This window comes from Pseudonaja textilis, chromosome 1 (assembly GCF_049901715.1).
Source record: "Pseudonaja textilis isolate UNSWEBS1 chromosome 1, rPseTex1.2, whole genome shotgun sequence".
NCBI lineage: Eukaryota > Metazoa > Chordata > Lepidosauria > Squamata > Elapidae > Pseudonaja > Pseudonaja textilis.
The window spans coordinates 322,057,483-322,085,322 of record NC_141990.1 but is presented as its reverse complement, the minus strand read 5'-3'; the positions used below and the strand labels follow the sequence as shown (position 1 = coordinate 322,085,322).

The following is a 27,840-nucleotide window of genomic DNA, read 5'->3' as shown; positions in this document are numbered from 1 at the left end:
ACTTGCAGCCTTGTCAGCGTTAGGATCTGGACGGTCAACTTCCACAATTTTGGATGCCCACCGGGCAGCGGCGTCCCAAGGCCACCCCGCAAGGTAGTTTCCCCCCCTGGGGGGTGGGGTGGGGCAGATCGGGAAGGGGCCCCACGCAGCCCAGGCACAAGCCCTGGAGAAGCGGCGGACGGCGGGTGGGAGCAATGCGCAACTGAGCGCTTGGAGGGTCCTCAAAAGCGAAAGGAGGAAGCGGCAGTTTGGTTCCAAGTTTGGTTTTAAGTGGTGTTTTATATGTGAACTTCTCTTTGCTTCATTAGCTGCGGGGTGTTTGTGTGTGCGTGTAAATCTCCGTTGATTGGATGATCAAACAGGATTGGGGCCCGGGAAGCAGGCAGCCCCCACCCCCAAAGGTGGTGTCCTCCTCCTCTTCCTCCCCCTCCCTTCATTCTCCCAGTTCTCCCATTCTTCTTCTCCTCCCTCCATTCTCTTCTTCCTCCCTTCATTCTTCTCCTTCTCCTCCTTTCATTCTCCCCCTCCCATTCTCTTCCTCCTTCTCCCTCCATTCTCCTCTTCCTCCCTTCATTCTTCTCCTTCTCCTCCTTTCATTCTCCCCCTCCCATTCTCTTCCTCCTTCTCCCTCCATTCTCCTCTTCCTCCCTTCATTCTCCTCCTCCTCCCTTCATTCTTCTCCTTCTCCTCCATTCTCCCCCATCCCATTCTTCTTCTCCTCCCTCCATTCTCCTCTTCCTCCCTCCATTCTCCTCTTCCTCCCTTCATTCTCCTCCTCCTCCCTTCATTCTTCTCCTTCTCCTCCATTCTCCCCCATCCCATTCTTCTTCTCCTCCCTCCATTCTCCTCTTCCTCCCTTCATTCTTCTCCTTCTCCTCCATTCTTCCCCATCCCATTCTTCTTCTCCTCCCTCCATTCTCCTCTTCCTCCCTTCATTCTTCTCCTTCTCCTCCTTTCATTCTCCCCCTCCCATTCTCTTCCTCCTTCTCCCTCCATTCTCCTCTTCCTCCCTTCATTCTCCTCCTCCTCCCTTCATTCTTCTCCTTCTCCTCCATTCTCCCCCATCCCATTCTTCTTCTCCTCCCTCCATTCTCCTCTTCCTCCCTCCATTCTCCCTCTTCCTCCCTTCATTCTCCTCCTCCTCCCTTCATTCTTCTCCTTCTCCTCCATTCTCCCCCATCCCATTCTTCTTCTCCTCCCTCCATTCTCCTCTTCCTCCCTTCATTCTTCTCCTTCTCCTCCATTCTTCCCCATCCCATTCTTCTTCTCCTCCCTCCATTCTCCTCTTCCTCCCTTCATTCTTCTCCTTCTCCTCCTTTCATTCTCCCCCTCCCATTCTCTTCCTCCTTCTCCCTCCATTCTCCTCTTCCTCCCTTCATTCTCCTCCTCCTCCCTTCATTCTTCATCCTCCTAGCCCAAAGTTAAACCCTGGCTGATTGTTTTGTGGGCTCAAAAATTAGCCTGGTTAATCCTGGGATGGGAGACCACCAAGAAATCCCAGGAACATTGATTAAACTGGGGGAAAAAAAAACCACATCATCAAAAGGACCACACACCACTTTGGCATTGCTTCCACGGACCTGCCCACTTACACCGTTGAGCCCACCCTAAAGAAGGTTTTGCTCTGATGCGGAACATAAAGGGGGGGCACCAGTTTTCACGGCGGGCATTTAGACTGACAGATACAACTTCAGAAGAGAGGATAAACGAGAGGATGTTCAATACCACAAATACTTCTGAGATAGAAAATTTATTTTGGGGTTCTGGGCGCAAATGACTTTGTTCCAAGACAACCCCCCCGATTAACTGGATGGAAAATTTGAAATCTATTTTAGCAACTTAAGAAGAGGGCTGTTTGCACAAAATAGGGGATTTTTTTTTTTTAAAAAAGGGAATTGCTCGCCTGGGCCCTGGTCTTCCCTCCCTTGTGTGAAATGAAAGCGAAACAACTTTACGCACCTGCAAAAGGTGCCTGCAGGATTGTGGGGGCTCCATCACTGGAGGTTTTCAAAAATAGACCGGAGAACCCTTTGACTGGGAGGGTAGAAGTTTTCCTGCCTATTGAGCTGGAGGCTGGACTAGAGGACCTTCAAGATCCCTTCCAGCCCCATGATTTTATGTTTTTAAATTGCTCACTTGGCTGATGACCTTATTGGTTCTCCTCGCCTGAGACTTTAAGAAAGCTTTAAGACAGAACAAGGAAATGAAACTTGGGGGGGTGGGATGAACTGTCAGTTTTCACTCTGATTGTGTCACTTCCCTCTTTCAGCGGATAAACAGAAAAAGGAAAGGGAGAAAGAAAGCTGGATTCTCATACAAGCCCCTGGATTGGGTGAGCCTTGCTGGATCCCAAAAGCAGAGGAGAAGAAACTGGGATGGAGAACTAGAATATAATAGAATGGGGAATAAGGAATAGAATAGAATAGAATAGAATAGAATAGGGAATAAGGAATAGAATAGAATAGGGAATAAGAATAGAATAGAATAGAATAGAATAGAATAGAATAGAATAGGGAATAAGGTATAGAATAGAATAGATAGAATAGGGAATAAGGAATAGAATAGAATAGGGAATAAGGAATAGAATAGAATAGAATAGAATAGAATAGAATAGGGAATAAGGAATAGAATAGAATCGAATAGAATAGAATAGGGAATAAGGTATAGAATAGAATAGATAGAATAGGGAATAAGGAATAGAATAGAATAGGGAATAAGGAATAGAATAGAATAGAATAGGGAATAAGGAATAGAATAGAATAGAATAGAATAGAATAGAATAGAATAGGGAATAAGGAATAGAATAGAATAGAATAGAATAGAATAGGGAATAAGGTATAGAATAGAATAGAATAGAATAGAATAGAATAGAATAGGGAATAAGGAATAGAATAGAATAGAATAGGGAATAAGGAATAGAATAAAATAGAATAAGGAATAGAATAGAATGGAATGGAATGGAATGGAATAAGGAATAGAAGAATAGAATAGAATAGAATAGAATAGAATAGAATAGAATAGAATAGAATAGAATAGAATAGAATAGATTGTGGAACGTGGAATTAGATTATGGGAGCGGAATGGAACATGGGATATGGAATAGAATTCGGAATACAGAATAGAATGGAATATGGAATAGAATAAATAGAATAGAATATGGCATATGGAATAGAATAGAATATGGAATAGAATGGGATATGGAACAGAACAGAATAGACTAAACTAGACTAGAATCAGAGTTGGAAGGGACCTTAGAGGTCTTCTAGTCCAAGCCCCTGCTTAAGCAGGAAACCCTATACCATTTCAGATAAATGGCTGTCTAATCTCTTCTTAAAAACCTCCAGTGATGAAGCGCCACAACTTCTGGAAGCAAGTAGTTCCACTGGTTAATTTTCCTCACTGCTGGGAAGTTCCTCCTTAATTCCAGGTTGCTTCTCTCCTTGACTGGTTTCCACCCATTATTCCTTGTCCTGCCTTCAGGGGCTTTGGAGAATAAATTGACCCCTTCTTCTTTGTGGCAGCGCCTCAAATCCTGGAAGGCTGCTCTCATGTCTCCCCTAGTCCTTCTTTTCTCTAGACTAGTCCAACCTAAATCCTGCCACTCTTCTTCCTATGTTTTAGTCTCTGGGCCTTTAATCATCTTAGTTGCTCTTTCCCTCCAAAGTCTCAACATCCTTTTTTTTTGTAGTGTGGTGACCAAACTTGGTTGCAGTTATTCCCGGTGTGGCCTTACTAGGGCTTGACCGTTGATGACCATGTCAGTTGCTCGGTCAAGGAGCTTCCCGTGAATGTTGGGAGGGTGAAATTTAGGCCAGCCCAGCCCACACTGCTGGCATCGGTGGGGTCTCCGCCAATTTTTTTTTGTCTCACGCTGAAATTTGATCTCCTAGCCGTTTCTGCTGGACGGCCGCTTCCCCAGAGATCGGTGCTCCTCCGTTCAGTCTGCGCCTCGGTGGAAGGACCCTGCCAGCACCCCTGTTTCAAATCCTGATTTTTCTGAGTTCCCCCACCCCACCCCTCTGATTCTGGGGGGAAACCTGGAGCGGTTTGGGAAGCACCATGGTGTGGTGCCGGTGCTTCATGTCTGAGGAGGAAAAAAATGCCATGATGATCGATAAAGAAATCAGCCGGCTACTTCAAGAACAAAAGAAACGGGACCGGTGGGAGTTAAAGCTGCTGTTGTTGGGTGAGTACATAACTATGCAGGCAATCCTCGGATTACAACGGTCCATTTAGGGACTGTTCAAAATTACAGCGGCCCTGGAAAAAAAAATGACCATGGTCATTTTTCACACTTACGACCATGGCAAACATTCCCGTGGTCCCATGTTCAAAATTCAGACGCTTGACGACTGACTCGTCTTCCGTGGGAACCGGTTATTAACTTTCTGAGCCTTTCGGTGAACCGGTTGTTGGAAGAAATCATTAGGGCAGAGAAGCGGTTGTTAAATTATTTGAATCCCACCACTGCCCGTATTTATGACGGTCGCCGCATCCCAGGGTCATGGGATCTCCTTTTTGCAACCTTCTGACAAGTTAAAATCAATGGGGAAGCCGGATTCACTTGATGAAACCGACTGACTTAACAGCTGCAGTGATTCACTTAACAACCGTGACAAGAAAGGTCAATAAAGGAGGAGAAAGGCACTTAACGATGGCCTTGCCTAGCAAATCGCAAAATTTGGGCTCAGTTGGGGTCGTACGTTGAGGACGACCAGTATGTGGTATATTATGGGTTAGATAGTCACAGGTATGAATAGCTGAAGAGCTGCGGTGGCGCAGTGCTTGCAGGCGACTTCTGCTGACTGCCGGCTGCCAACAGTTCAGCAGTTCGATTCTGACCGGTTCAAGATTTACTCAGCCTTCCATCCTACTGAGGTCATTTTTCAGCTTTCTTGTAATGCAGCAAAATAAGAGCTGAAATCTAGATTTGGAAAATTTTTTTAAAAAAGGCTTGTCTTTCGTTTGTTGTCTCCAAATAGCCTTTTCATTTTCTCTCTCTGTCTCTGTCTCTCATTTTCTTTCTGTCTCTCTCTCTCATTCCTCCCTCTCCCCTCCTCCCTCCCCCCTCCGTCTCTCTCATACTCTCTCTGCCTCTCATTCTCTCTCCCTCCTTCCCTCCCTTTCTTTCATTCTCTCTTGTTTCTTTTCCTCTCTCATTCTCTCTCCCTCCCTTTTATTAGCAATAGTGCTTAAAAACTTATATACCGCTTTATACAGCCCTCTGTAAGAGGTTTGCAGAGTCAGCATATTGGCCCCCAACAATCTGGGTCCTCATTTTACCCACCTCGGAAGGACGGAAGGCTGAGTCCACCTGGAGCCTGTTGGGATTTGATCTACCCAATTGCAGGGAGCCCTCAGTCAGCAGAAGTAGCCCGCAGTACTGCACTCTAACCACTGACCCAGATTGTTGGGGGCCATAGGCTGACTCTGTAAACCACTTAGGGAGGGCCGTAAAGCACCGTGAAGCAGTATATAAGTCTTAAGTGCTATCGCTATTAGAGCACAGGTGGAGTAATTTTATCTCCTTTTATCTCTTCTGCAGTGTTATCTGTCCGAGTGTGTCTAATGGTTTCCCATGTCATTCGTGAAATCTTTACAGGTAGTCCTTGACTTACGACCAGTGGTGGGATTTGTTACGATTCTGCCCAGTTCGGAGAACTGGCAAATTGCGCCACTGGCTGGCCCCTCCCTTCCCCACCCACTCACTCCTTACCTGGCACGCGGGCCATCAAACTTGCCTGCGTTTGGTAAGTTGCTATTTTTCCTTTTTCTTCCCCCCCGGCCATCAGTTGTTCTGTTGTGCCAGGAGATTTAGATTAGCTAGAAAGAATGGATTTCTTGCTTTCTAGTTAATCTAAAAGCAGAGCTGAACCTTCCTTAGGACTGAAGCTTCTGTTTTTCAGTGCAGACTCAGGTAGCCGATTGCAGATAGATAGATCTCTAAGTGAATCTGTGATTCTGTGAGCAACTCAATCTGCCTGCCTGCTTTGCCTGCTTTTGGGTAAAAGTTGCTCTTTTTTAATAAAAAAATTCAATATTTACATACATGGTGTGTTGTGAGTTAATTTTGTGAGTTTGCTTGCAAGCAAATTTTATGTGACAGACTCAGGTAGCAGATTGCAGAATTATAGATCTCTAAGTGAATCTGTGATTCTGTGAACAACTCAATCTGCCTGCCTGCTTTGCCTGGTTTTGGGTAAAAGTTGCTCTTTTTTATAAAAAAAAATCAATATTTACATAAATATTTATAATATTTGCATACAAGCCACGCCCAGTCAGTCACATGACCACCAAGCCATGCCCAGTCGGCAAGCCATGCCCACCCAGTCACAAGACCACCAAGCCATGCCCACAAATTAGGCCACACCCAAAAATTAGGCCACGCCCACAGACCAGGTTAAGAAATTTGAATCCCACCCCTGCTTATGACCATAACTGAACCTAGCAATTACAGTCGGAAATCATAACAGTTGTGAAGTGGATGATCTTTACAATATTTTTTTTTTTTGTAGGGATTGTTAAGCGAATCCATAGTTAAGGGTGGAACCAGGTTGTAGGTAGCCTTTTTTGGGGAGCGAGGTCTGTCGCAACCTGCTAAGTGGTTGCTAGGTGATTGTAAATCGAGGACTAGCTGTATAATAGAAGGAAAAAAAGTGATTTGCAGACCTCTTCTAATTCTTCCAGATTCTCTTTTTTGGGGGCAATTCTCTTCCAACTATCCAAAATATAAAAACCTGAAGCAAAATATCAAATACGGGCAAGGAAATATTAGCATTAATTTTAGCAATCAAGCAAATAGACTTCTTGTAACCACATGATGGTCAAAAAAGTTAAGATGGTGGCCTCAACAATCACGAGGGAAGTTCCACTTATTTTTAATGCCGAACGTTAAAACAGACAAACTATTGTATTTTTCCTCCCAACCTATAAAAAAATACTGCTAAAAAAAACCCCCAAAACTTGAATCTGTCTGATTCTGGTGAGGCACTTATTTGTTGCTTTAGGTTTAAAAGCAAAAGCACGCCTGTAAAATTGAGTGTTTACGCAATTTATCCGAGGCTGTTTTTAGGATTAATGCTTGTTAGGAGAAATGTCAAGGGTACGTGCCAAAATCTAACAAACTTTACTGCCGCAGCTGCAAATATTATTGTTAACCCCACGCCCGTTTTTATGGATTCATGAAGATTAAAACAACTGAATGAAAAGTTTCGGGAGCCCTTGGCTTGATATCGCCTGCGGCTGAGATGTTTTTGGGAAGGAGAGACAAAGACCAAGCCAGCTTCCGATAACTGAAGTGAGATGTTGGTTAGTTAGAGAACGGCACAGATTTCCACTTTAGCGTTGGAAGTGACCGCGGATAATAATAAGCAGTGCTCAACTGATTGTCCATGATGCTAGGACCCACCAGCCTTGCAAAGTGGACTTCTGAGCTGGATACCTACCAATCGTGGAGAAGATGCATCTAAATCAGCGTTTCTCAACTTGTGAAGTTATGGACTTCACCATCCAGAATTCTGGGAGTTGAAGTTTACACACCTCAATGTGGGTGTGCTTCAAGGTTGAGAAATTACCGGTTTAGATGCTGGCAGGAGAATTCTGGGAGTTGAAGTCCACAAATCTGGCTGGGGAATTCTGGGAGTTGGAGTCCACAAATCTGGCTGGGGAATTCTGGGAGTTGGAGTCCGCACACCGTAATGTTGCTCAGGTTGAGAAACATGGTCCAGAGGCGGTCAGGGGAATTCTGGGAGTTGGAGTCCGCACACCATAATGTTGCTCAGGTTGAGAAACATGGTCCGGAGGCGGTCAGGGGAATTCTGGGACTTGGAGTCCACACACCTTAATGTTGCCAAAGTTGAGAAGCGGTGGTTTAGATGATGGGTGAAGAATTTCGGGAGCCGAAATCCAACCAACCTGGCTGAGCAATTCTGGGAGTTGAAGTCCATGCATCTTAAAATGGATAAGGTTGAGAAATACTGTTCTAGAGAAATACTTTTCTGTTCTTTTATTCTAACTGAAGTGACCAGGTCCCAAATCAGCAAATTTCTCCCTGTAAACCGGGAAAGCCATGGGCGAATAGGCTGCAATATAAATTCGATAAGTAAGTAAGTAAATAAATAATAATAAAACGTTGCCATTGAACTAACTCCAACCTAATAGCTATAAGAGGGTTGGTTGTAGGATAGGCAGCTCTATAAATATTTTAAATCTATTAAATCAATCAAGCGTTCCTGGGGTTGGCGATTTAATGCCTTTGAGCGCTGGTACCGTCAAAGGGAAAACTTTGCAAAATTGCCAAACTGAATAGCTGAATAACAGAATAAACAGAGTTAGGAGGGACCTTGGAGGTCTTCTAGTCAACCCCCTGCTCGAGCAAGAGTCATGGCTGTCCAATCTCTTCTTCAAAACCTCCTCTGTTGGTTGGCGCATCCATAACTTCTGGAAGAAAATCGTTCTACTGATGAATTGTTCTGTCAGGAAATTCCTCCTTAGTTTTAGGTTGCTTTTCTCCTTAATTAGTTTCCATCCTTGTTTCTTGTCCTGCCTTCAGGTGCGGTGAGTGATGAGGAGATTGGTCAGGACAATGCCACAGCATCTGATAGAATTATAGAATTCTTTATTGGCCAAGTGTGATTAGACACATAAGGAATTTGTCTTGGTGCAAATGCTCTCGGTGTACATAAAAAGAAAAGATACATTCGTCAAGAGTCAAGAATCACCAGGTCCAACACTTAATAATAGTCATAGGGTACAATAAGCAATCAAATCATACTAGGAAACAGTCAATATAGATTGTAAGGATACAAGCAACAAAGTTACAGTCACACAGGCACAAGTGGGAGGGGATGGGCGATAAGGAGCGATGAGAAGATTAACAGCAATAGTAGTGCAGACTTTGTAAACAGTTGAACAGTGTTGAGGGAATTATTTGTTTAGCAGAGTGATGGCGTTTGGGGAAAAAACTGTCCTTGTGTCCAGTTCAGTGGTAGGATTCAATTTTTTTAAAACTTTCTGTTCTGTGGGTGTGGCTTGGTGGGCATGGCAGGGGAAGGAGACTGTAAAATCTCCAGTCAGAGGTGGGATTTGCCGGTTGTCCGATCTACTCAAAATTTCCGCGACCGGTTCTCCAGAACTGGTCAGAACCTGCTGAATGCCACCTCTGGTCTAGTTGTTCTGGTGTACAGTGCTCTATAGCGTCGTTTTGAGGGTAGGAGTTGAAACAGTTGTATGTCCGGGATGTGAGGCGTCTAGGCTTCCGTACAAGCGGGGTTGGACTAGAAGACCTCCGAGGTTCCTTCCCAACTTTGTTATTCCTGTTAAGTTGGCTAGACTTGCATCCCGGATGTTCTACTGGAAAATCAATGTTTTTTTTGTGTGTGTTGTGCATTACCCATCAGGCACTGGGGAAGGTGGAAAAAGCACCTTCATCAAACAGATGAGGATTATCCACGGAGTGGGATTCACGGAAGACGAGCGGAAGGACTTTGCGAAAGTGGTGTATCAAAACATCTTCACCTCTATCCAGGCAATCATCAGAGCTATGGAGAGCCTGCAGATTCCTTACGGCCAGGAGGAGAATGCAGTGAGTATCCACATACAGGCAATCCTTGACATTACAACCATTACAATCAGCGGCCGTTTGTACTTACGCCGACAGTGAAAAAAGGGACTTATGAACTGTTTTCACATAGCAGCATTCTCCACAGTCATGTGATCAAAATTAGGACCCATGACAGATTGCAGATAATCAGAGTTGGAAGGGACCTTATAGGTCATCTAGTCCAACCCCCCGCCCAAGCGGGAGACCCTACACCATTTCTGACAGATGGCAGTCCAATCTCTTCTTGAAAGTCTCCAGGGATGAAGCTCCCACAACTTCCAAGGGCAAAGTGTTCCATTGGTTGATTGTTCTCACTATCAGAAAGTTTCTCCTTATTTCCAGGTTAAATCTCTCCTTGTTCAGTTTCCATCCATTATTTCTTGTCTGGCCTACAGGTGCTTTAGACAATAGCTTGACCCCTTCCTCTCTGTGGCAGCCCCTCAAATATTGGAAGACCGCTATCATGTCTCCCCTGGTCCTTCTCTTCACTAGACTAGCCAGGCCCAGTTCCTCAACCGTTTGTTGTATGTTTTAGTCTCCAGTCTCCTAATCATCCTGGTTGCTCTTCTCTGCACTCTTTCTCAATATCTTTCTCAATATCTTTTTATAGTGTGGTGACCAAAACTGGATGTAGTACTCTAGGTGTGGTCTTACTAAGGCTTTATAGAGTGGTATTAGTACCTCACTTGATCTCGATTGTATCCCCCTGTTAATGCAATTTAGGATTGCATTGGCTTTTTTGGCTGCTGTTGCACACGGCTGGCTCCTATTTAGCTGGTTGTCCACTAAGACTCCAAGATCCCTCTCCCGGTTCCTGCTATTGAGCATGGCAACTGCTGTGTGTATTTATGATGGTTGCACTGTCCCCGGGGTCAAGAAATTACCAGTTGCAAGCTTCTGACAAGCGAAGTCAATGGGGGAAGCCAGATTTGCTTCACGGCCTCATGATTCACTTAACAACCTTTGCTTAACAGCTGTGGCGAAAAGGTCATCAGACGGGGGAAAACACACGTCGCAATGGTCTTGTTTAGGAACAGAGATGTTGGGCTGAATTGTGCCCGGGCTCCATCATTAGTTTGCTTTAGAGAAGCGGGGGAGAACTATGGCCCTTTTACGACCTCTGGACTTCAATTCCCAGAATTCCTGGGCTGGGAGTTGAAGTTCCACAAGTCTGTTTTGGTTATTAATGACAAATAGACTATTGAAAGGCTTGGAAAATGCCTTTCTTCTGAGGATTCAATTTTCCTGCTGGGAGAGCTCTGGTGCAAGGATACAGACAACTGCTTGAAAGCTGGATCTTTTTATTTTTCAGAAAGGCGAGAGATAGCAAGAAGTCTGCGTTCCTGGGGCTAGCTAGCTAACTTCGAATAGAAAATTCCTGGCTCTTTATACCTTTTTTCTCCCTTTGTGTGTGAATGTTCGTTTAGTGTTTAATGTTTAGATATTAAAATCCTGTCAGAGTTTAATTTTCGCCAGAAGGCATGCTTAGCGAGGTGCGGAAAATAAACTCTGCGGGGCGGCTTGATTGCCTTATCGGTTCTTTCTTAATCTCTTTTACTTTTATAATGGGTTTTTTTATTTGTTTTCTGGATATCTCCCGTCTGTTTCCTATGTAATTTATTCTGTGTCTTTTGTCTGTTTTGCTGATTTGGCTTGTAAGGGTTTTCTTTTCCTTGTTTCCCTAGCTTTCTTCATCACTTGGCTTTTGTCTAGGGGGCTTCTTTCAATACTTTTTATTAAATTTCTTTTCCTATGCAAGTTTGTTCTATGGCTGGCCTGATGTTCCCCTTGGGCTTTTTCTGCTTGGGTGTCACCACTGTCCTCGTGAAGTTCCCTTTCGACAAGACCACAGGTTGTCCTGAAATCACTTCACACTTCCAGGATCTCTGTCATTCCGTGGGCAGCATTCATGAAAGGGGCCTCCTCTGACTAGGCTTCTAGAATGTTCCTACCCAAAGTTTTCCACTCTGCTCTGAACAGAGTCACAGAATTGGAAGGGGCCTTAGAGGCCTTCTAGTTCAACCCCCTTGCTCAGGCAGGAAACCCTATACCAGTGATGGCTAACCTTTTGGGGGCTCCTGTGCCAAAAATTGTGCATGCGCTTGCACTCTCTGGCTCACGTGCCAGCACCCAGAAGGCAATGTGCCCCCCCCATGTCCCCTATGCATGCGCATGCAATCCTACCCACCCACCCTGCCGCCCTCTTACCTGCACTGCGCCTCACAGCTGATTTTTGGCCGGTTTGAGGCCTTTTTCGGCCTCCCAAAAGCTCGAGGAAGGCTTCTGCAGGCTTCTACGAGCTTTGTAGGCCAAAATCTAGTCCCGTTTCATCATGTCCTGTTTTTCCACAAATACCGGAAGTGACGAAACGGGCTTAGTTTTTGGCCTGCAGAAGCCTGCAGAAGCCTCCCTCAAACTTTTGGGAGGCCGAAAAAGGCCTCAAACCGGCCGAAAATCAGCTGTGAGGCACGCACACGCCCAGTGTGGTCAGTTTATCTGCAGCTCGCAAGCCAGCACAAATGGCTCTGCGTGCCACCTGTAGCACGCGTGCCCTAGGTTCGCCATCACGGCCCTATACCAAGGGTGTCAAGGTTTCGTTTTCATCGAGGGCTGCATCAGGGTTTTGTTTGACCTTGGGAGGAAGGGGAGGGGGCGCATGGCCAGTTCGACATCATTGTGTTGGAGGCGCCTTTGGCGGCACAAGCACTCTGCCGGTAAAAATGGACTCCCGGGTTCCGTTTGTGGCTGCATGAGGCCCTCCCGGGCTCCATTTTCGCCGGCAGAGGCACCGCAGGCTGGTCCTTCGCTGTTTCCAGGGTGGCCATGCGGGCCAGATCCACAGGGCTGAGCTGCTGAAGGTTCGCAGGGGTTCAGGATAGCCCCTAGCTAAGATTCTGTGCAGTTCAGAGAACCCCCCAAATCCCATTCCTGGCTGGCCCTACCTACCCTGTCCCACACCTCCCAGGGGTCTCCACACAGCCCCTTTTGGATGCAGGTAAGTGCAGGGCCCGCACGGAGGCTCAGGGAGGGGAAAAAATTGGCCTCCTGGGAGTTTGGGAAGGCGGGAAATGGGCCCGTTTCCAGCTTCCAGATGGCCTCCAGTGCCCGGGGTGGCTGGTTTTGCCCTCCTGGAGGCTTGAGGAAAGCCTCCGGAGCCTGGGGAGAGCAAAAATGCCCCCCATCCCACCGTGGTGCAGGAGGTCTACTAGGCCACGCCAACCATGGCCACGCCCACCCAGCAACCGGGCAGCGAACCCTTTGCTAACATTTTTGAAGGCCACCCCTGAGGATCCGGCTCCCGAGCCTTGAGTTTGACACCCCTAACCCTACACCATTTCAGACAAATGGCTGTTCAGTCTCTTCTTAAAAGCCTCCAGTGATGACGCACCCACAACTTCTGAAGTTCCACTGGTTAATTGTCCTCCCTGTCAGGAAATCTCTTCTTAATTCTAGGTTGCTTCTCTTTTTAATGACCTTCCATCTTTATTGCTTCTTGTCCTGCCTTCAGGGGCTTTGGAGAATAGCTTGACTCCCTCTTTTGGGGGGCAGCCCCTCAAATATTGGGAGGCTGCTCTCATGTCACCCTAAGTCCTCCTTCTCCCTAGACTAGACGTACCTGATTCCTCCAACCGCTCTTCATATGCCTCAGAAAACTCTTATTTTCTGTCTCTAGCAAAACGCCCGGCAGCTCCTGAGCGTAGATGCCTATAAAGTGGTCTCCCTGGACCCCCACCACGCCAGGATCATTGGTGGCCTCTGGAAGGATGCCGGCATCAGGACCTGTTATAAGAGGAGAAGCAAATTCCACCTGCTCGATTCGACGTCCTAGTGAGTCCCTTTTTAATCCGGTTCACACTTTGTTTTGGAGCGACCATCGCGTGTTCTTACCTTGGGTTGGTGGTCGAATGTAGAGTTGCAAGGAGGGTCCAAGACCCTACAAACTGTTTTTGGTCCAGTGTGGTGGCCTAGAGGTGGAGCTCTCACCTCACAACCAGGAGCCTGTGAGTTCGATCCTAGGTAGAGGCTAGACTCTCCTGCTCGAGCAGGGGGTTGGACTAGATAACCTCTAAGGTCCCTTCCAACTCTGTTATTCTATGTCATGACCTCTTGGCACCGTAGTGGTGTAAAGATTTGTGTGTTTCCTGTGTGTACGGTGGATGCACGTTAAATATTTCTCCTGTCTAGTCATGTCTGGCTCTAGGCTAGGGGCTGTAATCATCTCTGTTTCTTAGCTGAGGGAGCCAGCGTTGTCCAAAAACATTTCCATGGTCACGTGGCCAGCAACCTGTGTCATTTGGGTCATCATTTCAGATATATTTGCTTACCTAAGCAGAGAAACAGAATGACTTCAGGCAGGGGAAAAAAAAGCAGTGGTATTTCCGACTTCCCGCTGGCTTCCCCATTGACTTTTCCTGTGGGAATCTGGCAAGGAATATTGGAAATTTCCCCTTTCCTTTCCATCCATCCCTTCCATAATATGTCTCTCTGTCTTTATCTCTGTCTCTGCCACTCCTCCCTTCTTCCCTTCCTCTCCCCCAGGAGTAAGTGGCTGCTCCTGGATGGGGGAAAGGAGTGAAGGATTACTAGACAGGCTTGGAAACTGTCACCAAATGTAGAAAACAAAGTTCAGAGGATAATTAGGACTGCAGAAAAAACAATTACTACCAACCTCCCTTCCATCAAGGACCTGTATACTGCATGAGTCAAAAAAAAGGGCTGTGGAAATATTTACAGACCCCTCATATCCTGGACATAAACTGTTTCAACTCCTTCCCTCAAAATGACGTCTATAGAGCCCTGCACACCAGAACAACTAGACACAAGGACATTTTTTTCCCAAACACCATCACTCTGTTAAACAAATAATTCCCTCAACACTGTCCAACTATTTACAAAGTCTGCACTACTATTACTGTTAATCTTCTTATCACTCCTTATCACCCATCCCCTCCCACTTGTGACTGTATGACTGTAACTTTGTCATTTGTATCCTTACGATTTATATGGACTGTTTCCTGGTATGATTTGATTGCTTATTGTACCCTATGACTATTATTAAGTGTTGGACCTGATGATTCTTGACGAATGTCTCTTTTCTTTTATGTACACTGAGAGCATTTGCACCAAGACAAATTCCTTGTGTGTCCAATCACACTTGGCCAATAAAGAATTCTATTCTATTCTATTCTATTCTATTCTATTCTATTCTATTCTATTCTATTCTATTCTATTCTATTAACCGCAGCAATATCATAGCAGCACAGCTGTGGCCAGTAGCACTGAAGCTGACACAACTTTCCCAAATTTCAGGCTGGCTGGGTAATTCTGGGAATTGGTCTACAAATGCAGGCTGGGGAATTCTGGGAATTGAAGTCCACCTATCTTACACTTGCCAAGTTCGGAAGGCACTGTGCTAGAGAAGTGTGTGCATTAATTTTGAGTTACTCTGTCAGTGCATTGTCCAGAGTGACAGGTGTCTCTCTGTTTCAGCTTCCTTTCGAATCTGGACCGCATTGCTTCTGAGGGGTATGTGCCAAGTGCCCAGGATATCTTGAGAACCCGTGTGCCCACGACGGGCATTAACGAGTACTGCTTCTCGATGCAAAAGGTGACGTTAAGGTAAACTGGAAAAAAAAACCACCATTCATCCCAAGTGCTTACAGTATGTTTCATACTGGATTCCTTAAAACAAAGATATAATCGGGATCGGTAGCTATTCAGGTTTATCCTCGACTTACAGCAGTTCATTTAGTGACCATCCAAATTACAACATCACTGAAAAAAATGACTTATGACTGTTTTTCACACTTACGACCGTTGTAGCAACCCCATAAACTCACGTTTGTTTGTTTGTTTGTTCGTTCGTTCGTTCATTCATTTATTATTTATTATTTTTACAACAAAAATAACAAATAAAAACCATCTTTCAGATATAACAGTATGTCGTCCGGGTACGTATATCTTGTGCACATATTAATATTTGCATACATCTCTCATTGAGTTTACATTCACATTATATTCTAGTCAACATTATGTATCATTGTTACATTGTCATTGGATTTTTTTATTTCAGTTTCAAACTATCCTTAAAGCAAATTCTACCTATACTAAATTATATTCATGTTGTAATTTATTGAAAAATAATCAATTATACAGTATCATTATTATTACCATATCCTTCAATTTCTTACTCTACTTTCTAACCATCCATAGAATAAAATGACTCACATTTATGATGGCTGCCGTGTCTCAGGGTCGTGTGATTTCCCCTTCTGGCCAGCAGGGGTGGAAACCAGATTCGCTTAACAACCATGTTACTAATTTAACAACCGCAGCGATTCACTTCACAAATGTAGCAAGAAAAGTCGTAAAATGGGGCAAACCCCACAACTTTCTCGCTTAACAACATCAAATTTGGGCTCATTTGTGGTCGTAAATTGAGAACTACCTGTAGTCCCTTCAGGACCTGTGGACTTCAATTCCCAGAATTCCTGGCTCAGGAATTTGCTCAGCATTGCTGGCTCAGGAATTCTGGGAGTTGAAGTCCATAGGTTGTAAAGGGGCCATAATCAGAATCGAGAGATTAAATATCAGTCATATTTTGAGAGGCTTTGTGTCATTGTGTAATGTGGCAACATTGGACAATAATTTGACTCCTCTCCTCTTTGTAGCAGCCCCTCAAATATTGCAATACTACTATCATGTCACCCCTACTCCTTTTCTCTAATTTCACCATACCCAAATCCTGCAACTGTTCTCCTTATGTTTTCGTCTAACAGACCTTTAATCATCTTAGTTTTGCCAAAGTCTCACTGTCTTTTTTGCAATGTGGTGACCAAAACTGGATGCAATATTCTAAGTGTGGACTTACTAAGGATTTATAAAGTGGTACTAATACTTCGTGCGATTTTTGATTCTGTTCCTCTGTTTTATGCAAACAAGGATTGCATTCGCTTTTTGGGGTGCCCCCCCACACAGCTGGCTCATGGTTAAGTGATAGTCCCCTAGGACTCCAAGGTCCTTCTCACAGTCGCTTTTTTTTTGAGCCAACATTCGTCTATGAAAGAAGTAGAGGATTATCTATATATTTTTTTCATTTCTATTTTTTTTAGGATCGTTGATGTTGGCGGGCAGAAAACCGAACGCCGGAAGTGGATCCACTGTTTCGAAAACGTGATTGCCTTAATCTATTTGGCCTCTCTGAGCGAGTATGACCAGTCACTGGAGGAGAATAATAGCGAAGTAAGGAGCAGTGTTGAGACAGGAATATTTGGAGGAATAGAGGGACCATTAAGGGAGAGGATTATGTATGTCTACATTTTGAGTATTCTGTGTGTGTGTGTGTGCGTGTGCGTTGTATATATTGGGAATTTATATGAGGGGTCCTTGATGCTCCCTGAGCTGGATGGTTTTCTTACAGATGTTTCATTACCCAACTAGGTAACATCATCAGTGCGAAAATTAAGTGGGGTTTACTCTCTGTTTTATAGAAGTGGCTCGCCTGTCAGTGGTAAGCCAGAGCAAGCCACTTGTATATACGCTAAGCGCTTGTAGCTCTCAGTTTACATGCAAGTATACCACTCCCTTCTAGCACTGATGATGTTACCTAGTTGGGTAATGGAACTTATGCAAAGAAACAACCAAACTCAGAGAACACCAAGGACCCCACCTCTTCCTCTTTCTCCTCCCCTTTTTCTCCCCTTCTTCTCCACCACTCCACAAACCTCATTCCCTTCTATCACTGATGATGTTACCTAGTTTGGTAATGAAATGTCTACAAGAAAACACCCAAGCTGCACCAAGGACCCCGTAGTTGTCTTCCTCCTCCTCCTCCTCCTCCTCCTCCTCCTCCTCCTCCTCCCCTCCAAACCTTACTCCCTTCTAGCACTGATGATGTTATCTAGTTTGGTAATGAAATGTCTGCAAGAAAATAACCAAACAGCCAAGCTGTACCAAGGACCGCATAGTCCTTTCCCCATTCCTCCTCCTCCCCCCCCCCCGCTTCTTCTCCACCACTCTGCAAAGCTCACTCCCTTCTAACCCTGATGATGTTACCTAGCTGGGTCATGAGATGTCTGCAAGAAAACCAACAACCTCAGAGAATACCAAGGACCGCACAGTTCAACCCTGAGCTACCAATATTATTTTCTGTCAGAATTTATACATATTATTTCCTGGCCCTCTGATCCACTGAAACGTCCCTCGGTTGTCTCGCTGGGCAAACCGATGTCTGCGGAAAAGGCCTCCAGAACAAACTTCCTAAACCCTACTGTGTGCTCATTCCTGATACATTTTTTTCCTTCTTTTTTCCCTCCCCCCCGTTCCCCCCCTCCCCCACCCGCTCTTTCCTATCAGAACCGAATGAGGGAGAGTTTAGATCTCTTCAGGACAATTCTGGAGCTGCCTTGGTTCTGGAACACCTCCATTATTCTCTTCCTGAACAAAGTGGATATCCTGGAGGAGAAAATCCTCACCTCGGATCTGGCTGCCTATTTCCCCACTTTCCCAGGTAACGTTTCCTGCTTTGGACAGGTGGGCAGCGTGGAGGAACGGTTAGAGGGGGGCTGTCTGCAAAGCGGCAGGTTCTAGAAAAAGGACTGCAAAATTGGTGCAAACTGGAGGCCTGCTTCCCTAATCCAAACCCTCAGCTAAATTATGGGGAAGGTGTTCTTTCATTACTTCAGTTATAGGCAGTCCTCGACTTACGACCGCAAATGGGGCTGGAACTTCCATCGCTAACCAACGTGGTCATTAAGCACGGTCGTTACACCAATCTCTGCAGTCGCTAAGCGGATCATGTTGTTAAACGAATCCACTTCCACCATTGACTTTGCTCGCCAGAAGGCGGATGGGAAGGTCGTAAATGCTGATCACATAACTCCGGGACACTGCAGCCATCATAAATACACGCTGGTTGTTGCCAAATGCCCAAATTTTGATCACATGACTGGAGGTGCTGCTATGGTTATAAGCACAAGGACCAAACCGGTTGTAAATCACTTTTTTTCAGGGCCGTTGTAACTTTGAACCAGTTGCTAAAGGAATTGTGGCAAATCAAAGACTTACCTGTATTAAAGCACTGTCCGGCTGGGAAACTGGTTTGAATCTCTAGAAAACACTTATTATTACAGCTATTATTGTGCTTATTAATGCTTCCAACTAAAGTGATATTTTTGAGGCACCCTGTATTCAGGGGTGGGATTCAAAAATCCCACCAACCGGTTCTCTGCCCAATTGCAGGGTGAGCGTAGCCATGGCGGGCCTGGTCTACCAGAACCTCCGGGACGGCCATTTTTCACCATTCCCAGAGTCCGGAGGCTTCCCTCAGGCCTCTGGGAGAGCTAAAATGGCCTCCCCTAGGCTCTGGAGGCCCTCCGGAAGCCGGAAGCAGGCCCATTTCTGGACTTCTGGTACTTCCGGGAGGGCCGTTTTTCACCTTTCCCAGAGTCCGGAGGCTTCCCTCGGGCCTCTGGGAGGACAAAAATGGCCTCCCCTGGGCTCTGGAGGCCCTCCGGAAACCAGAAACAGGCCAATTTCTAGACTTCTGGTACTTCCGGGAGGGCCGTTTTTCACCTTTCCCAGAGTCCGGAGGCTTCCCTCGGGCCTCTGGGAGAGCTAAAATGGCCTCCCCTGGGCTCTGGAGGCCCTCTGGAAGCCGGAAACAGCCCCATTTCTGGACTTCTGGTACTTCCGGGAGGGCCGTTTTCCCCCCTCTCAGAGCCTCCACGCAGACCTTGAACTTACCTGTATGGAAAATGGGCCACGTGGAGACTCCTGAAAGGGGAGGGGCAGGGTGGGTGGGGCCAGCCAGCCAGTTCAACACGGGTTCGGCAAACCAGATATAAATGTAACATCTGGTTCGCCCAAACTGGTCCGAACTGGCTGAATACCCCCCGCCTGTATTTATTGAAAAGGTAAAATCTTTTTCCCCCCCCTCAAAAACCTCTAGGGACGTCACTAAAAATATTTTTCTAAGTTCAGTTTCAGCAATAATACGTTCATCCTCGCCACGTAATGAAAGTTCCAATACATTTTTAATAAAATGAAATCCACTTTTTGTTCATTTTTATCCAATTTAAACCTTTCTTTCAGTTGCTGATAAGTAAACCAATGGCAGGCATAACCTTTTGATTCAAATTCTTCCCTCGGCTTTCGTGTGGGGTCAACGGAATTGAAAGATAAGACTTTAACCATACATCAACCAACCTGGCTCTGACACAATTTATTTTCTAAAGAAAGTTTTCTGGGGCAACACCCAAGGAAGCAACTTCGTAGAGAGTCTTGTTTTATATTTATTCCAAACTCTTAGTATGGCACGTCTAACAAAAACCGCTAAAAATCCATGTAATTTTCAGGACAAAATTGGAAGCATGTATTGCCATAGCTTTCTCTCCCAGAATGTCCAAATTCCTGGTCCAGGCTACATTTGGTGATTTCCTTGTGGTGTCCCATCCGGTGGCTATCCTGGTCTACCAGCCTGCTTAGTTTTTGAGAAAAATAGGGACCACTTTGGTGGGAAGGGAACGGCGTTCCGTGCGGCTTTGGTGTTTAGTCATGCCGGCCACATGACCACGGAGATGTCTTCGGACAACGCTGGCTCTCATTCGGCTTTGTAACGGAGATGAGCACCGCCCGCTAGAACCAGAAACAATTAGCACAGGTGTGCGAGGGGAACCTTTACCTTTAAGGCCAATTAAGTGCTGCCCGCTGGTGGGTCATTCTCTTTTCAAATCTAAGGCCACAAACTTACTGAGAAATAGTGATACGGTTAGTCCTCGACTTACAACAGCTCATTTAGCGGCTGTTTAAAGTTACAAGGGCACTGGAAAAAAAGTGATTTCACGAATCATTTTTCACAGTTACAACTTTTGCAGCATCCCCAAGGAGCCCCACCTGTTCAAAATTCAGATGCTTGGCAACTGGGTCGTATTTATGACTTAACGACGGCAGCGATTCATTTAACCACCGTGGCAAGAAAGGTCGCACAACGGGGGCAAAGCTCACTTAACAAATGTCTCAATTAACTACAGAAATGTTGGGCTCCCTTGTGGTCGTACCTTGAGGACTATCTGTGTAATCTACGGATTAAGTGCTTCTGACTTCCCTAACCTCTATGCATTACCAGGTCGTCTCATCTCATGCCTGGTCTGGGAGGTGATGAAGGCAAGTTTCAGATTCACGTTCCGAATGGAAGGGACCTTGGAGGTCATCTTGCCCAACCCCCCAACAAAGCAGGAGACCTTACACTATTTCTGACAGATGGCAGTCCAGTCTCTTCTTGAAAGCCTCCAGTGATAAAGCTCCCACAACTTCCGAGGGCAACTTCTGTTCCATGGGTTGATTGTTCTGTCAGAAAGTTTCTCCTTGTTTCCAGGTTGAATCTCTCCTTGTTCAGTTTCCATCCATTATTCCTTGTCTGGCCTTCGGGTGCCTTAGAAAACAGCTTGACCCCTTCCTCCTCTCTGTGGCAGCCCCTCAAATATTGGAAGACTGCTATCCTGTCTCCCTTGGTCCTTCTCTTCACTAGACTAGCCAGGCCCAGTTCCTGTAACTGTTCTTCATATGTTTTAGCCTCCAGTCCCCTAATCATCCTGGTTGCTCTTCTCTGCACTTTTTCTAGGGTCTCAACATTTTTTTATAGTGTGATGACCAAAACTGGATGCAGCATTCCAAGAGTGGTCTTACTAAGGCTTTATAGAGTGGTATTAGTACCTCCCTTGATCTTGATCGTATCCCTCTGTTAATGCAATTTAGGATTGCATTGGCTTTTTTGGCTGCCACTGCATACTATTGGCTCATATAGGTTTTCTAGTCTCTTCTCATACCATTTCAGACCAGTAGCTACCCAGTCTCTTCTTGAAAACCTCCAGTGATAGAGCAGGTTTTTTCTTGATTAGTTCCATCCATTACTTGTCTTGCCTTCAGGTGCTTTGCAAAATAAATTGACCCCCTTCTTATTTGTGGCAGCCCCTCACATACTGGAATACTTCTCTTATATCACCCCTAGTCCTTCTTTTCTCTAGATTGGCCATGTCCAGTTCCTGCAACTGTTCTTCATATGTTTTTTTTATCTCCAGGTCTTTAATCATCTTAGTTGCCCTTCTCTGCACTCTTTCCAAAGTCTCAACAACTTTGTGGGGTTATAGCCAAAGAAGGATGTTTAGAGGACATACTGGCTCTGTGGTTAGGGTGCAAATAGGGCCCAACCCTGAGCGATTTCCTGTAGCATTTGAACGAACAAAACACGTTGGTTTGGTGTTAATGTTGGCCAGCCACACCTTTGCTTAGAATTGACACACACCTTTCATCTTCAAGCTGTTGCTGCTTGTAGAGAGTATTTGTCAACCCTGGCCAAGAATTAATTCCCCAGCAAGTCCTTTGCAACTCTATGATCCGTGGAATTCAATTTCCAGCAACCCTTAGCTAGCCAGCCATTAGCTACTTTGCGATTGTGGACTTTGTCTCCCAGAATTCCTCAGCCCTTGGCAGTTTTATGATACCTGTAGAGTATCATAGAGTAGAATAGAGCTGGAAGGGACCTTGGAAGTCTTCTAGTCCAGCTCCCTGCTCAAGCAGGATACTCGTGATGGCGAACCTATGGCATGCGAGCCTCAGGCAAACTTACCTCACTGCGCATGTGCGCGCTTCACAGCTGATTTGGGTGGTGGTGGTTTGAGGCCTTTTTCGGCCTCCAAGAGGCTTGGAAAAAGCCTCTGCAAAGCTTTTCGGGCTGAATTATAGGCCTGTTTTGTCACTTCCTGTAATACCGGAAGTGGTGAAACGGGCCTATAATTCGGCCTGAAAAGCCTTGCAGAGGCTTTTTTCAAGCCTCTTGGAGGCCGAAAAAGGCCTCAAGCCAGCTGAAAAATCAGCTGTGAGACGCAGTGCAGGTAAGGGGGGGTGGGAAAAATTGAGCGCATATGCTCAGGGGGCGTGGGGAGGGAGGCCGCGCATTGCATTCTGGGTGCTGGCAATGGGAGTGCGCTGGTGTGCATGCAATTTTTGGCACAGGAGCCCCCAAAAGTTAGCCACCACTGACCTATACTATTTCAGATAAATGATTGTCTAGTCTCTTCTTAAAAACATCCAGTGATGGAGCTTGTCCTCACTGTTAGGAAGTTTCTCCTTAATTCTCCTTAATTCCATCCATTGTTTCTTGTTCTGCCTTCCGGTGCTTTGGAAAATAAGTTGACCCCGCCCTCTTCATTGTAGTAGCCGCTCAAATATTGAAATCCTGCTATCATGTCACCCCTAATTCTTCTTTTCTTTAGACTAGCCAAACCCAAACCCTGCAGCCGTCCTTCATACGTTTTTAGTCTCCAAGCCGTTGATCATCTTAGCTGCTCTTCTCTGCACTTTTTCCAAAGTCTCAACATCTTTTTTTTTTGTAGAGATTTCAACTCTCAAAATTCCTCAGTCAGGCACTGGCAACTTTATGATGCGTGGACTTCAACTCCCAGAATTCCCTAGCCAGCTTTCCCCACCACAACTGGCTGAGGAATTCTGGGAGTTGAAGTCCTCCCATCATAAAGGTCTGTAATGAGGAGAGAGTTCTTGGAGCTTTCATAATAACAAATCTGGCTAAAGAGAACTCTGGGACCACAGGTAGACCTCGACTTATGACCGAAATTGAGCCTCAAGGTTCCATGGCTAAGCAAAGCAAAGTTGTTAAGTGAATTCTACCACTTCCTTGCCGCCGTTGTTAAAACGAATCGCTGCGGTTATGAAATGAGTCACGCCGTTGTTAAGTGAATCTTGCCTCCCTATTGAGTTTGCTTGTCAGAAGGTCGCAAAAGGGGATCACGTGACCCCGGGATACTGCAACCCTCTGTCAGGATTCCGGCAGTTACTCCAATTAAATCATGAGCCTCGAGCCCCACTCCCAAAACTAAAAAGGATTTATTAGAAGTTAACATGCCACATTTGCCTGGGTGTAGCCGACTCTGAGATACGTAATTCATTGTCACCCTTGATCCTGCTTTTCCCCTCACCCCTCTGGGTGTATCATCCAACGAAACACTTCCATAGCCAAGAGTCATCAATCATGCTCTCCAATTGGATTTTTGCGCAGCAGAAGCTACAGTCGTCTAATCAGTCTCTGAAGAAAATATGAATGGAATGTACTTTCGATTCCACACTGCCGCCTGTTCTTTGAAAACTCCCCCCCCCTTCTTTCTGTTGACAACTATAAAACATGTATACAAAACGTTTTATGAGTTGACACCGTCATAACTATGAATCGTTTGCCAAGGATCTGAATTTTGATTATGGGACCATGGGGATGCTGCAACGGTTGTAAGCTTGAAAAACAGTCAAAGTCACTTTTTTTTTAGTGCCAAACAGTCCCTAAATGAACGGTTGTAAGTAGAGGACTGCTTGCATTGGATTTGGAAAAGCATTGCTTCTCTTTGGACAGCTGCCAAAGCAGTAAAAGGTTTCTAGCTGCTTTGTTGGTTGCCAAATAGGAGTCGGTAAAAAGGTTGTTGCTTTCTATTTCCCCTTCCATAGCGTCCCGGTGTCCTCTGAGGTTGGTTGTTTCATCACCCAACTAGGTAACATCATCAGGGCATTTCTGATGAAACATCTGCAAGAAAACAACCAACCTCAGAGAGCACCCAGGAACCCGCAGGTCAACCCTGAGCTACAAATATTCCTCTTCCGTTAATTCTCCTTTTTGTGTGGCTTGTATGCCTTCTAGACCAGGGTTGTCAAACTTGATTTCATTGAGGACCCGCATCAGGGTTGTGTTTGAACTCGGGTGGGTGAGTGGGTGGGTGTGGCCAGGGTGGGCGTGCCCAGCTCAATGTCACTCATATCGGGGTTGCCTGTGGTGACCCGAGCGCTCTGCCAGCAAAAAACGGGCTCCCGAGCTCTGTTTTCAGCTACGATGGCCTCCTGGACCCACATCAGTGTTGTGTTTGACCTCAGGGAGGGAGGTTGGGGTGGGTGTGGCCAGGGTGGGCGTGCCCAGCTCGACGTCACTCATGTCGGGGTTGCCTGTGGTGACCTGAGCACTCTGCCAGCAAAAAACGGGCTCCCGAGCTCCGTTTTCGGCTGCAATGGCCTCCTGCATCGGAGCTCCGTTTTCGCTGGCGGAGGCACCACGGGCCAGTCCTTCACTGTTTCCAGAGTGGCCCTGTAGGCCTTGAGTTTGGCACCCCTGGTCTAGAGAAAAACACACGTATCTCCCTGCAATGAAACGGGATGTTGGGAGTCAGAAGGAAGAGCTGCAAGATTAAGCAGTGGTCAAATAAGAGGCCGTTGAGCCTGCAGAAAGAAAAAGGATGAGGCAAATATGACAGAAGGATGCCTTCCTAGTTTCTTGGGCTGTGGAGACAACGGGGAACAGATGTACAGCAGTGGTGGGATTCAAATGGTTTTACCACCAGATCGGTGGGCGTGGCTTTGTGGGCGTGGCTTTGTGGGCATGCTTTGCCTAATGCGCACGCGCAGCTTTCCCCACACCAGCTGAGACCCGCAGCGCCAATCAGCTGAGAGGAGAAAGAAGAGAAAAGCGCAAAGACGGGTGGGAGGGCCAATCCTGCACTTTTCTGTTCTGTCTCCTCTCAGCTGATTGTCGGAGGATTTTTTTACTACCGGTTCGGCTGAACCGGTCCAAACCGGGTAGCATATCACCACTGATGCGTAATAGGTGTATTACTAAATGTCTATGGGGATTCTCAGCCATCCATGGAGATTGGCTCATGTTCCTCCCCAATCTCCTCGCTATCCGAGTCTGCTCCAAGTTCCACTGGCCACTGGTGGGCCACAACAGGACCCTGGGCAATTCACACAACCTCTTCTCCTTCTCCTTTCCCAGGTCCCAAGCAAGACGTTCACGCGGCCAAAGGCTTCATCCTGGAGATGTACAGCGACATCTTCCATCAATTTCTCGATGGCTCTCTTTGTGGCAGTTCCCCTTCTGCCTTCAGACCCCGGTTCCTTTACCACCATTACACCTGCGCCACTGACACGCAGAACATCTGCGCGGTTTTCACCGATATCAAGGACGCCGTTTTGGCAAGCTACCTGGAGGAGTTCAGCTTGGTTTGAAGAAGCCGGCTCCAGGTGCATCACGGAATTGCTGGGCGTGCAATCCAGATGTTGCGTCGGTCATGAGACAACCGGGCTTTCGAGAAGCTGAATTCACAAGGGAGCATTCTTGTTGTGGGGTGCCAGGGTGGGAAAAGTTACTTTGTCATATCCTTGACTCTGTCTTCCCGTGAGAATCTTGGATGGAATCTGGTTTCTCACCGCTGGGAAGGATTTTTTATTTTGAAATAACATTGCAGCTGCACCACTGGACAGAAGATGTACAACTTCACAGACTAACAGAGTTGGAAGGGACCTCGGAGGTCATCTAGTCCAAACCCCACCCTCCTGGTCGAGCAGGAAACCCCGACACCATTTCCAAACGAACGGCTTCCAATCTCTTCTTAAAAGTGATGAAGCATCCACAACTTTTGTAGGCAAATGGTTTCACTGATGAATTGATTAAAAGAATCAGTGGGATCAATGATCAACTGATTAAAGCCTTAGTAAGGCCACACCTGGAATATTGCATCCGGTTTTGGTCATTACATGACAAAAAAGGTGTTGGGCCTTTTAAAAAAAAATGCAAAGAGCAACTAAGATGATTAAAGTCACGGAGACTAAAACATATGAAGAACGGTTGCAGGATTTGGGTATGTCTAGTCTAGAGAAAAGAAGGACTAGGGGGGGCATGATATTTTAGTATTTGAGGGGCTGCCACAACGAAGATTATTATTTTCCAAATTATTTTCCAAAGCACCTGAAGGCAGGACAAGAAACAACGGATGGAAACTAACCAAGGTGAGAAGCAACCTGAAATTAAGGAGAAACTTCCTAACGGTGAGAACAATTAGCCAGTGGAATATCTTGCCTTTAGAAGTTATGGGTGCTCCATCACTGGGGCTGGACTAGAAAACCTCCAAGGTCCCTTCCAAACTCCATTCTGAATGACTGATTGAATTGTTCTCACCCTTAGGAGAAATTTCTCCTTAGTTGTAGCTTGGTCCTCTCCTTTGTTAGGGCAGCCTCCTCTTACCAGAACTAAAACGTTGTGAGAGTAGACAGAAAGATAAAATTTGACCCCTGACGGGAAGGAGAACTTGAACAAGCAAGTCGAAGAGATAAGGAAGCCAACTCTGAAACAACAAGTGGAGATAAGAAAGTTAACTCACAGTGTCCCAGCGCTGAACCCAGCACTGTCAAAAGGCAGCTGAAGTCATGCAGGGTGCAATGTGTGACCAAACGCAGCTATCACAAGATGAAAATGAAGGCTGGGCTGAGGGCTGGTGAGAAAGCTACACAACCTAAAGCTTATGTAGATAATAATGTGGATTATGTATGTGTGTACGTATATGAATGTAGTCCTTGACCAGCTACAACTATTTGTTTCGTGCCGTTCACGTTTACAACAACACTGAACAAAAGTGACTTGTGACCGTTTTTCACCCTTGCTGCATCCCTACAGTCAAGTGATCAAAATTCAGGCCCTTGGCAAATGGTCCGTTTTTATAACAGTGCCCTGGGGATCATGTGGTCCTTTGGGATCGTCTGACAAGCAATGTGGAAGCCAGATTCACTTTCCATCCATGATACAAACTTAACAGCTGCAGGGACTCACATAACCGTAGCAAGAAAGGCCGTATCTACAGCGGATGTAAGGATAATTTGCCGATTATATGCTCCTGTCTTCTCCAAACTCCATACATCATCTGGCAGGCAGGTGCAAGTGTGTGTGTAGGAAATGCTTACACAATTGCAGTTAATAAAACTTTTGTAGGTTAACAGAGTCCTTCTGTGTTTTGGGTGTTACCTTGAGCAATTCATTAGGGGCGGGGGAAGGAGCAGGAAGAGGAGGAAGGGGAGAGGAGGAGAGGGAGGGGAAGGGAGAAGGAGGGCAGAGAGGAGAGTGAGGGGGAGAGAAGGAAGGAGGAGAGGGGGAGAAGAGGGAGGAGGAAGAAGAGAGGAGGAGAAGAGAAGAGGGGAGGAGGAAGAGGAGGAGGTGAGGGAGAGGAGAGAGAGAGGAGGGGAGGTAGAGGAAAAAGAAGAGGTAGAGAGGAGAAGAGAGGGAAGAGGAGGAGAGAGGGAGAGAGGGGAGGAGGAAGAAGAGAGTGAGGGGGAGAGGAGAGAAGTGGAGGAGAGGAAGAAGAGTGGGAGGAGAAAGGAGGAAGGTGAGGGAGAGGACAGGAGAGGAGAGTCTTGGCTTAAAA

The 27,840-nt window shown here is 46.0% G+C and overlaps 1 protein-coding gene across 1 annotated transcript; it reads left to right on the top strand.

Moving 5' to 3' along the window:
* GNA15 (G protein subunit alpha 15) lies at positions 1 to 27,418 on the top strand. The gene is made up of 8 exons (XM_087922666.1): positions 1 to 93; positions 3,891 to 4,186; positions 9,399 to 9,583; positions 13,275 to 13,429; positions 15,092 to 15,220; positions 16,714 to 16,843; positions 17,957 to 18,110; positions 25,422 to 27,418. Exons 2-8 carry the CDS (start codon positions 4,060 to 4,062, stop codon positions 25,652 to 25,654), a joined length of 1,113 nt encoding a protein of 370 aa, XP_087778792.1. The 5' UTR covers positions 1 to 93; positions 3,891 to 4,059; the 3' UTR covers positions 25,655 to 27,418.
* The last annotated feature ends 422 nt before the right edge of the window (positions 27,419 to 27,840 follow it).

What these genes read in the sequence shown, in the direction of transcription:
- GNA15 (XM_087922666.1), top strand. Translation starts at nt 4,060, where the DNA reads ATGGTGTGGTGCCGGTGCTTCATGTCTGAGGAGGAAAAAAATGCCATG. An exon ending in GTTAAAGCTGCTGTTGTTGG is followed by an intron (nt 4,187 to 9,398) that starts GTGAGTACATAA and finishes ATTACCCATCAG; the next exon opens with GCACTGGGGAAGGTGGAAAA. An exon ending in ACGGCCAGGAGGAGAATGCA is followed by an intron (nt 9,584 to 13,274) that starts GTGAGTATCCAC and finishes TTCTGTCTCTAG; the next exon opens with CAAAACGCCCGGCAGCTCCT.